This window comes from Elephantulus edwardii, unplaced genomic scaffold, assembly GCF_000299155.1.
Source record: "Elephantulus edwardii isolate Elephantulus edwardi_28Jun2011 unplaced genomic scaffold, EleEdw1.0 scaffold00151, whole genome shotgun sequence".
NCBI lineage: Eukaryota > Metazoa > Chordata > Mammalia > Macroscelidea > Macroscelididae > Elephantulus > Elephantulus edwardii.
Genome location: NW_006399901.1, coordinates 3048693 through 3064786, shown reverse-complemented (window position 1 = coordinate 3064786; position 16094 = coordinate 3048693). Strand labels below are relative to the sequence as shown.

The 16094-nt window shown below is 45.2% G+C and overlaps 1 protein-coding gene across 5 annotated transcripts in view; it reads right to left on the bottom strand.

The window, feature by feature from the left end:
• The window catches only part of DEPDC5 (DEP domain containing 5), a 170875-nt gene that overhangs the window by 77226 nt on the left and 77555 nt on the right, over nt 1-16094 (bottom strand). For 2 of the 5 annotated variants that reach the window (XM_006894814.1, XM_006894811.1), the window contains 2 exons: nt 6217-6282; nt 1289-1472 (listed from right to left, as the gene is read on the bottom strand). In XM_006894814.1, coding sequence (XP_006894876.1) covers nt 1289-1472; nt 6217-6282 — 250 coding nt within the window. Of the gene's footprint in view, nt 1-1288; nt 1473-6216; nt 6303-16094 lie in introns of all 5 variants that reach the window. The other 3 variants (XM_006894812.1, XM_006894813.1, XM_006894815.1) reach the window with 2 other exon arrangements.

The following is a 16094-nucleotide window of genomic DNA, read 5'->3' as shown; positions in this document are numbered from 1 at the left end:
GGGAGGGAGGGAGGGAGGGAGGAAGGAAGGAAGGAAGGAAGGAAGAGAGGGAGGGAGGGAGGGAGGGAAGGAAGGAAGGAAGGAAGGAGCCAGGTAATTCAATGCCTAACTAGGTAATCTTAGAAAAGAAAAGCAGATGCCATTAAATCCAAAATTACTTCATCAGTTGAGGGTGGTTGGTAGGTAGGACAGGGAGAGAAAAAATAAAATATAAAGACAATGGATACCTTAAAAAAGCAGGGGAAGGGGAGATCAAGCTGGAAAGAAACAGACAAAGTGAGTATTGCAATTAGCAACTTGGAGCAGGGTATGTGTAACTGTTCAAACGAGGCGGAAGGAAGGGAGAAGAGCGGAGGCGTAGAGGGGAAGCAGGGAGGGGGCAAAATAGTAGGGCAAAAGAGATCAGTGGATGGAGTAAAAGGACAGGTAAATAAGGTACAGTGAGATCAGGCAAGACGTTATGAAATTGAGTTCTGATAAATTAGGGAGCTCTGGTGGCCTAGGAGCAAGAAGCTGCACTGCAATCCTGAAGACACATGGTTCGAGGACAGCAGCTGCTCTGCGTGAGGAGGAGGGACAATATCCTCCTGTGTGAGTAACTGATAAATAAAGATAAAAATTATGAAAGCATTAATGGACATATGAAAGGCATTGAGCAATCTGTAACCAATATTTAAAAAAACATGTCTATGACTGACTGAATGAAAACCAATTTTGAAAAATGACTTCATTGGAAAACATGAACTAGCATCCATGGGAGCACTTGTCAAGGAGGTATGTGTGGTGATAAGAACACTAAAGAAAAGTCAGCAATGCCCACCTCATGGTGTATAGAAGGGCGGGTGCAGGTTTGAGAACTGGGGATCCACACTGATGCTCCAAGGACAAGGTGTAGTAGGGTGGAGCTACCCCTCCACACCCAGGACACCCACCTGTCAATGTCTGTTCCCTCCCCCACATCACCCACCTGTCAATGTCTGTTCCCCACCTGCCAACACACACCTGTCAATGTCTGTCCCCCCCAACACTCACCTGTCAATGTCTGTTCCCCACCCACTCCCACCCCCAAGCCCTACCCCCGCCAACACCCACCTGTCAATGTCTGTTCCCCCAACACACCTACCTGTCAGTGTCTGTTCCCCCCCTCCCGCCGACATCCATCTGTCAATGTCTGTCCCCCCTACACCCACCTGTCAATGTCTATTCCCCCCCAATGCCCATCTGTCAATGTCTGTCGTCCCCACACCCCATCCCAACCCCTCGCCCCCGGTCCCCCACCGACACCCACCTGTCAATGTCTGTTTCCGGGAGGAGGTCATAGCAGCCTTCGGTGTAATCGTTCTGCAGGCCCTGGCGGTCAGGGAAGTAGTCGGTGGTGAGGGGGAGGCACGCGGGAGTTGTGAGAGATTTCCAGTCCACGCCGACTGTGCAACAGAAGCCTGGCACTACAGGGGGAGCAGACAGCGTCAGAACTGCCTCGTGTCACAGGGCAAAGGCCACACAGGCGGGCGCCACAGCGGTTGGTTGCAGGATGTAAGGAGGAGAAGACATGGGGAGATTAGAGGGGTGGGCATGGGGGTGATGGGGAGAATGTGTCAGATAATGAAGGTGCCAGGATGGGAGAGAGAGAAGGGAAGGGGTGGAAAGGGGGAAGAAGAGAAAGAGAAACAGAGTCTGTTAGACATCACAGCAGACATGCTGATCCGAATCCCACCGATGCGTAGCAGCCAAAATTCCTAGTCTGTGGGTCTTGAGAGCTGCAACCGCAATGCCAAGGAGGTTACTGCAGGGTGGGCAGAGTCACTGGCGAAGCAAGTCAACACTCAGGAGCAGAGGAGGGGGCTTCAGCCACAGTCTCTTCCCAGGGGACTGCAGAGGGGCCAGGGTGGGGATAGGAGGGGAGCTGAGCCTGGGGGTTCAGAGAAAATAGCAGCACAGAGCAGCAGAACACAGCATGTTTTCAGGATGGAAAAACTGAGGAACAAAACCCAGGAAAGGTCGGGGGTGAAGTCAAGGAAGGCTTCTAGGAGCGCTCTGAGGCCAAAACTCCAGACACAGGGTCAATACTCAGGGAGGGCAAGCTGCAGTCTGCAGCATGGGCTCAAACGCGGGGGTCTGTTCCTATACGCGCATGTGTGTCAGCTGAAGCAGCTTTCTCAACTTTGGCATCAGTGCCACTCTGGACCAGCTAATTCTCTGCTGAACGGGATGCTGTCTGATGCACTAAAGGACGCTGAGTGGCATCACAGGCCTCTACCCACTAGCTTTCAGTAGCAACTAAAGATACCTCCAGACAGTCACAAATGTCAGGGTGGGGGACAAACCATCCCTGGTGGAGAATCACTGAGCTGAAGGATAAGGGAATTTCTCTCTTCTAAGTAATTTAAGGAAAAAGTTCTTTTCAAATTTCTCTAAGAGGGAGTCTATGAAGCAGAAATCTGTCTTGGTTTTTTCCCTCTGAATCATTTGCAGGGTACTCATACACCTTCCATTTGTATAGTACTATATACAATGTAGGAAGCACTGGTGGCTTAGTGGGAAGAAGCTGTGTTGAAATCAAAGGCGCATGGTTCGAATCTCCCAGCTGCTCCCATGCAATTAACTGCCTCTAAAAACCTGCCGAGGGTCAGCTATGACTCTATGGTACACGACAACAACATACAACGTGGCACGGAGTGCTGGTGGTTCAGTGGTAAAGAGCTATGCTAACAACTCAGAGGCATGTGGTTCAAATTCACCCCACGCTCTGGGGGAGGAAAAATAGGCAATCTCCTCCCATGTGAATTATTGCCTCTAAAAACCCACTGGAGGGTCAGCAATGAGTTAGTTCTGACTCACTGGTATCTAACAACAACCAAAAATACAATATGGTAGAAAACTCTAGTGGTAAGAAACTGAGCTGCCACAGTTCGAATCCACTAGTTGCTAGAAGGGAGAAAGGTGGGTAGTATCCTCCCGTGCAATTTACAACACGCTGGAGGGTCAGCTATGAGTCAATTCCACCTCGATGGCACATCTCAACAGCATACAAAATAGTGCAGCACCTGCTGTCACATCAGACCTCACACTGCCTCCACAGAGCACCGTGGCTCTACCAGCCCCTTCACAGACGAATCAAACCTCTGAGAGGTTAGAGATGGTAGTAGAGTCAGGACCAGACTAATGCTACCCCACAGAACTCAGTCCTGCTGAGTCAGGAGTTACAGGACCAGAGAGGACCTCAATGAGAAACACGCCCTGGGCAGCATCAATGCCAACGGTCTAACCTCATGGTCTAGACTTGTCTTCTTAATTTGTTAGCACTTTGTACAGCGGATAATAGAGCCCAAACAAAAATTCAAACCCACCACCATTTCCCACTCAGATGCCTGAGGACACAAGAGAACTAGCCACAAAGTTGCAAAGCCTGTAACTGTTTATGGGAGCCAACTGCCTCATCATTTCCTCCACAGAACACCTGTGGGCTCGAATCAGCAACTTTGCAGTTAGCAGCCCAACTAGTAACCTACTGCACCGTCAGGACACCTTAAACGCGGCCCAGAATTCCCTAATTAATCACTTCCATTTCCCTACATACAGAGATCTGGTGGCCTAGTGAGTAAGGAGGTACACCGCCAATCCAAAGGCATGCAGTTCAAACCCACAAGTTACTCACTGGAAGAAAGACAGGCATTCTCTCACGTGATTTACAGCCTCTGAAAATCTCCTGGAAAATGGGCAGTAAAACTCCTACCACTAAGTCATCAGAGCTCCCGACTGCTGTTACAGCAGCACTGAAGCACTGAGTAACAGCTGTCGTTATTATATGCTGTCTAGTCGGAACTGATTCATAGTTGACCCTCCAGCAGATTTTCAGAGGCTTTAAATCACATGGGAGGGAACTGTCCATTTTTCTCCTGCAGAGCAGCTGGTAGATTTGAATTACCTGCCTTTGGGTTAGCAGTACAACTCCTTACCATTTTCCCTAAATAGCAGGTTGAGATGGAATGTGTTTCCCTACTTCTTAGTGAGAACCAGAAGCAAAAGGAAAAAAAGGACTTGTTCAAAGTCCCAACAGTGAACAGAAACAGAAGACAGCTATACCGTCCTTCGCTCTTGCATCACTCTGGCCCTCAGCAGCTTCCAGGACTTACAAAAACCTTTCCAAACTATTTCCTGCAGGCCACATACCCGAAATAGAGAATTCAAAAGCCTGGCCCAAGATCTCACGCTGAGAATGGTTCTCAGTCCTTAGCTCAATGACACTCTTGTCTCCAGAGTTCAACCTCTACAAAAGAGCCCCCAATTCTTCCAGCCCTACAAAGAAAACCCCTGCAGGGGTCACACCTCAGAACCATTACGTTAGCAATGATGAACAGGCGGGACGATCCAGTACCAAGTAGCAGAGAATGAGGCTCATCTCCTCATGGCAGCAGCTTTCTGGAAAATATCCCACCTGACAACCAGGCTTTTGGGATGAGATACCAAGGACATCAATCAAGAGAAAAAAAAATAATAGCATCACACATTAAATCTGTTTGATATGCTATAGTTAGGAGCTCTGGTGGCCGAGTGGCAAGAAGCTGCACTGTAATCCCAGAGGCAAGCGGTTCAAGGCCACCAGCTGCTCTGTGAGAGAAGGATGGGCAATCTCCTCCCGTGCAATTAACTGCTTCTGAAAACCCGACGGAGGGTCAACTAGAGGGCAGTTCCAACTCTATGGTACACACAACAGCTGCAACATGCTATAGTTAAAAAACTGGACACAACCCAAATGTCCACCAGCAAAAAAATTATTATTAATTCTATTTAAAAAAAGTTATAAATACAATATACTTCATCATCTCATTGCTATCAAGTCACAACCAACTTATAGCTGACCCTCCAGCAGCTCTTCAGAGGCTGTAAATTAAATGCGAGGAGACTGCCCAGCTTCCTCCCACAGAACAGCAGAAGGATTTAAACTGCCTGCCTTTGGGTTGCCAGCCCAACTCCTTGCCACGAGGCTACCAGAACTCCTTTAGGATATAGTTAGGTGATTAAGATTGCCATTAAAGATGACAAATATGAGAGATCTGGAGAAATAATAGATTTATTCCGTACACTAAAAATGGCATTAAAAATAGCTCTGTGATACATACACAGCAGTCAAAGATAAGTAAAATAAATCCATCAGGCAGTAGGATTGTTTGGGAGTTGCTGGTTTTTTCTCTCATTATGTTATTATAGCCATTTATCTGTTCTCTTATATAGCTTGCACAATTTCAAGGATTATCTAAATAGCAAGGATTATCTAAAGAAAAACCCCCCAGACAATTTTTTTACTATTTTGCTCTGTCTTTTTTTTTTTTAATCTCTTCCCCCCCCCTTCTTGTTTTGTACTGTCGAATTAGATCTGACTGGCACAGGAGGAGATTATCCCTCCTTCTCCAGTGGAGCATCTGGTGGATTTGAACAGCATGCCTTTGGGATTACAGTGCAGCTTCTTGCCATTAGGCCACCAGAGCTCCCTTTCAGTCAAATATTTTTGATTGTTGTTGTTAAGTGCCATTGAGTTGAGTATGACTGGTGACCTTATGAACAGCGGACTTGGACCCTGTCATATCCTGTACCATCCTCATCATCTCAGACACACTAGAGCCCAGTACTGAAGTCACTGTGCTGATTCATCTCATTGGAGGTCCTCCAGAGGTAGGTCAATGACTCCAGTTCCTCCTCCTATCACATCCTCCTGCCATTTCCCTAGTCATTGTTGTTAAGTGCCGTCGAGTCGACTCCTAGCAATCCTATGAACAAAAGATCTGAAATCTGTTCTAGAACTAACATCATTTCTCTAATGTTCATAGAGTTTCCAAAGGCCTGTTGCTTAAGAAGTGGGTGTCAATCCTGCTTCCAAGCCTGTCATAATCTGGGGCTCTAACAAACCCTGTCCACCATGGGTAACCAGCATTGAATATTTCCCCAGAGGATAATTAAATACTTAACAACTAAGGACAGGCTCTGGACTGACACTAAGGGCTTGTAGGAATCTGGGAACTCTTCTCACACGCCCTTGAGCCCCATTTAGGATTATTCAGCCATGCCACTCTCTATTTTTAAGGGCTAAATTTTCCCTTAGCATATCTCCTGACCACATCTCACAGACAAATGGACTCTAGATGGTCTCTTCCCACAGGGCTAACTCTCCCTTCCAGATGCCCTTATCACCCCTCTCCCCCGCCAGCTGCTCCCTCTTACTTGGATCTGGAGAGGTAGAGACACTGTCCTCTAGAGAATCCTTATTCTGGGTCCGAGGATTCATACCTATAGAAAGATGAAAGCAACTTATATTAATGCAAGTCATTCTGTTTTTTTAAAAAAGGTTCTAAGGGGAGCTCTGGTGGCCTAGTGGCAAGGAGCTGCAACTACAATCCCAGAGGCGCAAGGTTCGAATCCACCAGATGCTCTGCCGGAGAAGGAGGAGCAATATCCTCCTGTACCAGTCAGATCTGATTTGACGGTACACGCACACAAAAATAATAATAATTAAAAAAACCCTAAAAAAAAAATTTAAAGGCTCTAAATAGATATGGCCGAAAAACCAAGAGGAACTTTGAAAAAAAAAAACAACCAACCAATCCAAAACTGCAGAAAAAACAAACAGTTATGGCTGAAAACACAAAATTGTAGCTAAAAATAAGAATGTGAACCAACTGCAAATTCTGAGTTATTTCAAATAGCACAAAAGAATAGATCACAGAGAAATGAGGAGTGTAAAATTGGGGAATAAGCAGAACTTGCACTCCAAGTTTTGCAATACCATGTGCAAACATACATACATACACACCCCTGCACACATACATGTAAGCAATCCACTGCCAATTTTAAGAAAATGAACATATTTCAAAGTTATTTTAACCAATTAAGCTAATCTGTAGAAACAGACCATGTAAAATGGCCTATTTCATCCACTCAACAGTCAAGTTATTTTCCAGCACTTTGTTCTTCACATCATGATTTTCTGGAAAATGAGACAGAACTCGCTACTTTAAAATATAAACAATGATTCAGCCTATAATTGAAGTAAAAGGAACAATAGAAATATTCTCTCTATCTTACTGACTAGAATGAAGAGCATTAATTTTTAAATGTCTCTTTCAAAATATGTGTTTATTAGACAATGATGATAGCATAAAAAGAGGAAGGGTCTTCACCAATGATAGCAGTTGTCCCTGAAAAGACATAGAAGTTGTACTTTTCTGCTTTTGTGTCATTTGTATCTCCAGTGACAAGAATGTACATTTATAAATCCCTCATGAAATCATTAGATGATGATGTCTCACACAAAGAGTTCTCAGATCTGACAACAAAAACATGACCCATGAAAGACATAATTACTATACTAGCAAAGAACAAATGCTGACGAGGTAGTGGAGAGATGGGAACGCTTATTCACTGCTTATGGGAGCCTCAAATGGTACAACCACTATGGAAGGCAGTCTGGCACTTTCTCAAAAAGTTGGAAATAGAAATACCATTTGACCCTAAAGAAACAGGTGCCACTACCCAAACACGTGTATGCATACCCATGCATTTTGATGCATTATTCACAACAGCAACCCAAGTACCCATCAGAAAATGAATGGATAGAAAAACAATGGTACAGTCACACAATAGAATATTACACAGCACTGGAAAACAATGAACCTGTAAAACACTACACACATGGGGAGCCTGGAGGATATTATGCAGAGTGAAATAGCTCGATCACAAAAGGATAAATACTGCCTAACACCATTATTATAAAACAGGTCTGCTGTTTTCTCTTCCCTGAGCTACAGAGGTGGCACTTAGCCAACTGGGGGTGGCACCGAACAGGAAAGCCAATGGCCTGCCAAGTAACATGTCCAAGTTTTAACATGACGACTGTGATACACACCTCACCCATGACTCTCCATCGATGACAGACACATTGCAATGGGAGGGAACACAACAAGAGTGTGATCAGAAACGGATGGAAGAGCAGGTTCAGAGCCCGACTGGTAACAACCACAGCTGCATTTCAACAAGGGTAACTCCTACTTCATCCTCTCCTCTTCTTCCAGCAGAAATATGATCCCAGCACCCCATATTGGAGGATCCTCCTATGATGCCCTCCCACCTTTCCAAGCATGATGTCCCTCTCCAAGGAATAGCCCCTCCCAGCAACACTCCAAGAGTATGTGAGAGGAAGACCTCAACCAGATGGAATGACACGGGGACTGCAGCAACAGGCTCGAGTATGTCAGGGATTGTGAAGATGGCACAGGACAGGGCGCGGTTCAGATAAATTGTTCACAGAGTCGCTATGGGTTATGCCAATGATCTCCTGGAATGATGCTCATAGAATGAGGTCACCTCTGGGGGAGGCCACCTAGGGAATTCTGGTGCAAGAGGGGAAGACCCTCTGTGAGGTGGATGGATTCAGTGACTGGGGTAATCGGGATGGGTATGTCAGAGGCAGTGCGATTGGCACAGGACAGGGCAGAGTTTAGGGCTGTTGTACACAGGGTCGCTATGAGTCGCAAGCAACTCGACGACACATAACAACAATAACAACAGTGGTAAGAAGCTGCACTGCAATCCAAAGCTACATGGTTCAAATCTACTAGCTGCTCCACAGGAGAAGGACGGGCAATCTCCTCCTGCGCGATTTACAGACTCTGGAAAGCTGCTGGAGGGTCAGCTTTAGGTCAGTTCTAGAGTGGCACATAACAAGAACAATATGGAGACCATGTGCCAATGACGTCTGGGTCCCCTACCACCCCATGAAGGTACCCATATGACCAGGAATGACTCGACCACACACTTAAAGACGGAGGGCAGTTTCTCTGTTACAGTTTCCTATGACTTCACCAGGAAATCATGGTGCTTCAACAGCACATGCTTTTTAATAGCACAGCAAGGAAGACTTACTCCCTGATTCTGTCTCAGATGGAACTGTTTTGGAGTGGAATTTTGTTTGGTTTTGGGTTTTTCCTGTTTGTTTTTTTCCCCCTTTTTTAAAAATTCATTCTTGCACATTTTCTTCTCTGCCCCCAAAGCAGAAGTTTTAAATGTCATCAACTCACCTATGACTCACATAATAACCCTATGAACAATAGGTAGAAACCTCACCCTATCTGTGTTGTCCTCATAATCTGATGTTGTAGCTGTTGTGTGCCTTTGAGTCAGAATCGACCCACTGCTGACCCTCCGGTGGATTTTCAGAGGCAGTAAATTGCATGGCACCAGCAGCAGGAAATCAAAAGATGAGTTGCACTGGGAAAGTCTGCTTTCAGGGATCTCTCCATACTGCTAAGAAGCAAGAATGTCTAGAGACTGGGGTGCGCCTGATCTAAGCCATGGTCTCCTCAACTACTTGTTATGCATCAGAGAGCTGGACAATGACTCAGGTTGACAGAAGAAGAAAGATGTCTTTGGGCTGTGGTGCTGGAGAAGAGTACTGAACATACCATGGACTGCCAAGAGAACAAACAGGTCTGTCCTAGAGAGAGTTAAACTAGATTGCTCTTTGGAGGCAATAATTGTGAAGCTCCATCCCACGTACTTTGGACTTGTTGCCAGAAGAGACCAGTCCCTGACATCATGCTTGGAAGGGTGGAGGGTTAGTGCAGAAGAGGGAGACCCAAGAATGAGATGAGAGACTCAAGAATGAGATGGATTGACACAGTGACTGTGCCGATGGGGACAGATGTGTCAAAGACAGTGAGATTGGCTCAAGACAGGTCAGAGTTCAGAGCTACTGTTTATAGGGTCGCTCTAAGTCATCACCCATGGCTTCACAGTCAACATCTCGGCACGAGCAGCCAGGAAATTAAAAGATGTATTGCGATGGGAAAGTCTGCGGTTAGAGACCGCTCTAAAATAATGAAGTGCAATGAAGTCAGTCTGGAGACTAAGGTGTGCCTGATATATGCCATAGTCTTTGCAAACACTTGCTATGCATCAGAGAGTTGGACAATGATTAGGGATGGTAGGAGGAGAACTGGTGCCTTTGAGCTGTGGTGCTGGAGAAGAGTTCTGAATATTCCATGGACTGCTAAGAAAACAAACAGGTTTGTCCTGGAAAGGGTGAAGCTGGGCTGCTCCTTGGAGGCAAGGATTCTAGCTTTGTCTGACATACTTTAGATATGTTGCCAGGAGGGACCAGTCCTTCAAGAGGGATGTCATGCTTGGGAGGGTGGAAGAACAGCGCAAGAAAGGAAGACCCTTGATGAGATGTATTGATTTAGTGACTGGGGTAATGGGGGTAAGTGTGTCGGAGATAGTGAGATTGGAACAGGATGGGGCAGAGTTGTGGTCGCTATGAGTCGCAGGTGACTCAATGGCACATAACAACATGAGTTGTTGTATCAACAGTACATAAGAACAAATTGTATGTGAGGACAGTGACCATCCTTCTTTTCCTGCAGCACAGTAGGTGGATTTGAGCCTTTGGGATTGTGGTACAGCTTCTTACCACTGGGCCACCAGAGCTCCCTATCTGATGTTTGCTGCTGTTACTGAGCGCTGTCCAGTCGGAACCGACTGATTATTGACTCTCCAGTAGGTTTTCACAAGGAGTAAATTGCAGTAGAGGAAACTGCCTGTCCTTCTCCCATCATGCAACCATTAACTCTTGGGCTTTTTTAAAAAACCCAAACTTGGCCCTGATCAAAGCATGGAAGGTCCTTCAATCTACCCTGAATGTGTTAGGATTTCCTTGTTACCTCATCTCGGGCCAAATCTGCCACAGTGATCGTAGGCAATACAAATACTATGCTGAAGATTTTCATGCGCAGTTTGAGGAGAAAGAAAACAGAGCATCGACCTATTTACTTCTGTAGAAGGATCGAGAGCGCCTCCCTGTGGTATCTAGGTAAACAACGTGACAAGAACTAGCTAGCTAATCCAACTACCTGGTGAACAGTATGTGAACAGCTATGAGAGCCCCTATCAAATAGTAGTTTAAAAATGCCTTTAAAAAAAGTTCTACAAGGCCATGAAGAAAACCCACAGAGACGCCACTTGCTATGACTCATATATGAATCATATCCATATGTAAGAAGAACTTGGAGGTGTATGTGGGTGCCTCCAGATGGTGCAAACTATCCACACAGGGAGGTGAAGATGGGGTCACGGGTCAAGTTTTCCTAATTTACCTCCTGGCTTTTAATGACAGAAATGTAGTTCTTTTTATACGTCATGTGGTCTCAAAAAATGACACAATTTTGCCCTTAAAAGCAACCTACTTTTGAACCTGCTTATCATATATCTCATGTTCTATCTCAACATCAAAAAATCTTCACCTCTGGGCCATTAGGCAACATCATGATAGATGGAGAAAAGTTGTCAATGATTTCATCTTACTTGGATCCACAATGAAAACCCTTTGTAACAGCAGGTACGAGATCAGAAGACATATTGGAAAGAAAAAAAAAAAAAGAAGACATATTGCACTGGGTAAGTCTGCCATTAGGTTATCTCTTCACAGCACTGGAAAGTAGTGATGTTAGCGTAAAGACTAAGTCAAGCCATGGTTTTCCTAAGCACCTGCTTTGTATCTGAGAGCTGGACAATGAATGAAGATGAACAAAAGCCTTTGAGCTGTAGTGCTGGGAAAGAGTACTGAATATCCCATGGACTGCCAAAAGAACAAACAGATTTATGTCTAGGAGGATGGCAAAGCTTCATCTCACATACTTTGGGCATATTGTTAAGAGGGGCTATTTCCTGGAAAAGGACATCATGCTTAGAAAGGTGGAAGGTCAGCAAAAGAGAGGAAGGCCCTTCACAAGATGCACTGATGCAGTGTCTGTGACAGTGGGTCTATCAGAGATGATAATGATGGCACAGGACAGGACAGGGTTCTGATCTGTTGTTTACAAGGGTGCTATGAGTCATGCCCAACTGTACAGCCAAACCAGCAGCTCTGTGGGAGCTCTGGTGGTTTAGTGGGTAAGGAGCTGCGCTGTCAACACAAAAGCATGCATTCTGAATCCACTGGCTGCTCCACAGGAGAAAGATGGACAAATCCCTGACTGCAATTTACTGCTTCTGAAAATCAGCTGGAGGTTCAGCTGTGACTTGGTTCCAACTTGATGGCACAGGACAATGATGCAGCTCCATGAAGGAGCTCTGGTGGCCTCGTCCAAAGGGAGTTGTGCTGTTAACACAAAGGCGGCACCTCTCTGGTAAGGCAAATCCACCAGAGGCTCTGCAGGAGAAAAGATGGGCAGTGTCTTCTGGTATCATTACAGCCTTCAAAAACTCCCTCCAGGCTCAGCCATGCGTCAGTTCCAACCCCATGCCAATGAGTCTGAATTTCTGACAGTTCCACAGGGACAAGCAGGTGTGTGATGTCCATCACCAGGATGAAGAACCTGAGGCTCAGCAGAGACTGAAGACCAAGTGCCAGGCGCCAACAGGAGCAAGGCTGGGGCTTTGATCCAGGACTTTCCCATCACAACATATGCCGCCCAAATCCAGCACAGCAGAATTTAAAAGGACTCATGAGATCAAAGTAGTGTTTACCTCCAAAGCCCCTCAAAGCCCAATTTCCTATAAGAACGCTCTCCTTTCCCCTATGTCTTCTCTTCGCCTGGAACTGCTTCAAATAGAATCCCAAGTGATTAATGAGCTAACGTTCCCAAGGGCCACGAGAGTCTTGTCTTAATTATTTTTGCTTCTCCTCAGCCTTTGCTAAAGCATTCTAGAGTTCAATAAACATTTCTGAAACAGGCAAGAGTCTGGTAGTTTAAGGAAAGCAGCCCATATTTCATGGAGATAGTGAAGTGCTTGGAGGGGGTAAAAATCACTTCAAAACCAAGAACTTAGGGGGGGAAACCTGCCAAGTCTTTGAGGGGAGGAATCCAGTTAATTATTCAACAAGGTTATAAGGGACAGGGGGGAAAAAAGGCATTATGAAAAAAGTGAAATCATTCTTCAGTGGAGAGAGATGTTAACCACAGAAGGCTTTTAGCATTCATTCAACCACCTAACATGTGCCAGGAATAGTTTTAAGAATTAGGGAGTCAGCTATGAACAAACCAAAAATCCCTGCCCTAACGGAGCTTACAATAAAAAATAGAAAGTGTCAAAATCTAGATTATCAGGTGGTGATCTATACTATGAAGAGATATTCAGTAATGGGGGGGCTGAGAGAGGATGTGGCAATAAATTTAGGTATGACTTAAAGGAAGTGAGAGAGCAGGCTATGGGTAGGAGCCCATATAATTTATTTTTCAATGCAGGATATTCTGAGAGTGATAGGAGACAGTATTAATAATGATATGGGACAGCAAACACAAATAGGACTATGCTGGGCAAACACAAACACACACGAATACCTTAATCATAAGGCCCTTGGAGTAAAAGCATTAAAGCAGAGGGAGTGGTCTGTGACACTGAAATTCAAGGTATGCCTGATGGGTTTGGGTTATTAAAGGTAGAATGTTGAATGACGCAGGAAGCATCAGAAGAAGATGGAAAGGGAGCTCTGGTGGCCTAGTGGCAAGAAGCTGCACTGCAATCCCAAAGGACATGGTTCAAATCCACCAAACGATCTGCTGCAGAAAGAGGAGCAATCTCCTCCTGTCCCAGTCGGATCCAATTCGACAGCACACAACAAGTTTAAAAAAAAAAAAAAGAAAGAAGAAGATGGAAATACACAGAATCACTGTACCAAAAATAATTGGCTGACAGATGAATTTCATGAAACAACATATGATCAAGAGGCAATGGTGATGAAGGAGGAAGTTCAAGCTGCGCTGAAGGGATTGGCAAAAAATAAGGCCCCAGGAATTGATGGAATACCAATTGACATATTTCAACAAAAAGATGCGGCCCTGGATGTACTCACCAGGTTGTGTCAAAAAATCTGGAGGACAACTATCTAGTCAACTGACTGGAAGAGATCTGTATTTATTCCCATTCCAAAAAAAGGGACACAAAAGAGTGTGAAAATTATTGAACAGGATCATTATTACATACAAGTAAGATCCTGCTGAAAATAATCCAGAAATGACTGGAACAGTACATCAACAGAGAACTGCCAGATATGCAGGCTGGGTTTAGAAAAGGCCATGGCACTAGGGACATCACAGCCAACATTAAATGAATCTTGGCCAAAAACAGAGAGTACCAGAAGAATGTCTGTGTTTCATTGACTACACAAAGAGATTTGACTGTGCAGATCACAATAAATTGCAGCTAACCTTGAGGAGAATGGGAATCCAGAACACTTAACTGTGTTCATGTGAAACCATGTGAGAACAGAGCAGGGAAATGTTTCACAGTTCAGGATCAGGAAAGGTGAGTGTCAGGTATGCATCCTCTCCCCATACCTTCTCAATCTATAGGCAGAACAGATCATTTGGGGGGTTAGACTTTATGAGGAAGAATGTGGCAAGAGCATTAGAGGAAGACTCATCAACAACCTGTGGTATGCAGATGATATAACCTTGCTTGAAGAGGACATGAGGCATTTGCTGTAGAAGGTCAAGAGTCATCTACAATATGTATTGAAGCTCAACATCAAGAAAATAAGGATTCTCACCACTGCGCCAATTGGCAGCTTCACGATAGACAGAGAAGAGCTTGAGATTAACAACCTCAGCTTGCATGGTTCCACAATCAACAATCTTGGCACGAGTCAGAAAATCAAAAGACAAATTGCATTGGGAAAGCGTGCTGCCAGGGACCTCTCTAGACTACTGAGGAGCAACGATGTCAGTCTGGAGACAGATATGCCTGATACAGGCCATGGTCTTTACAATTGCTTGCCATGCATTAGAGTGCTGACAAAGACTAAGGATGATAGAAGAAGAATCCATGCCTTTGAGTTGTGGTGCTGGAGAAGCGTGTTGAACATACAGTTGACTGCCAGGAGAACAAACAGGTCTGTCCTAGGGGGTGAAACCAGCCTGCTCCCTAGAGGCAAAGACTTCTGAAGTTCTCATGTATTTTGAATATGTAGCCAGGAGGGACCGGTCCTTGGAGAAGGACATCATGCTTGGAAGGGTGGAGGGACAGAGCAGGACAGGAAGACTCAGGATGAGATGGATTGACTCAGTGACTAGAGAAATGGGATAAGGTCTGTTAGAGACAATGAGATTGGCTCAGGATAGGGTAGTGCTCAGAGTTATTGAACATGGAGTTACTATGAGTTGCAGGCAACTCAACAGCACATAAGAACAACAACAGAGCAAAGTGAGAGGAGAGAGACGAGCTAAGCTTTAGATGTTGACAAGGGCCCTATGACACAGGGGCTCTGCTGGCTTAGGTAATGCCTTTGGCTTCTTCTACTCAAGCATGAGACAGGAAGCCCTTGGAGGGTTCCGGACAGAGAACTTCCAGAATCTGAGTTCCACTTAAGAAGGAGCACTCATAGTGACAAGTTGGACATAAACCATGTGGAAGAGTAAGCGAGGAAGCCAAGAGACCAATTAGCAGGCTAGCTACTGTTAGAACTCAGGCGAACAATGACAGGACCTTGGCCCAGGGCAGGACTGGTGAAGATGATAAAATATCGGCCAGATTCTGGCATCTCCTGAAGACAGATGTGACAAGATGTGTTTGGTAACTGGTTAGTGCACGTGGTAACAAAAATCAGAATGATTTTCTTTCTTCCTATGGCTCACTCATTTACTCCTGTTGAGTCTGTTGCAACTCCTAAAGGACCCTCAACTGGATTTCTGAGGGTGTAAATCTTACTAGGAGGAGACCGCCCAGCTTTCTCCTTCAAGCCACTGGAAGATTTGCACCACCAGAAATTCTCAGAGACAACATACTGCAGAGTACTTGATTAGGTAGCAATGAGTCAAAAACGGAAATTCAATTCCCAGGCAAGAACTGCCAAGGGTGACTTCCCAATGTCCCTCTGAAAACAGGCATCATAAGAGGACTTGGCAAGGGTGAGGATGACTGTCCCTAACCACATCAACATGACCAGAAAGACAGCATCAGGATCCACTCCTTCCACAAGGACCTAAACATTCCAGACAACTTATATCATTGAACATTTGCATACCAATTAAACAGATTAATCTGGTGGGCTGCCTCAGTGCTTCTCAAATACAGCAGCAGCTTGGTCTGAGAAACAGAAAATGTATCTG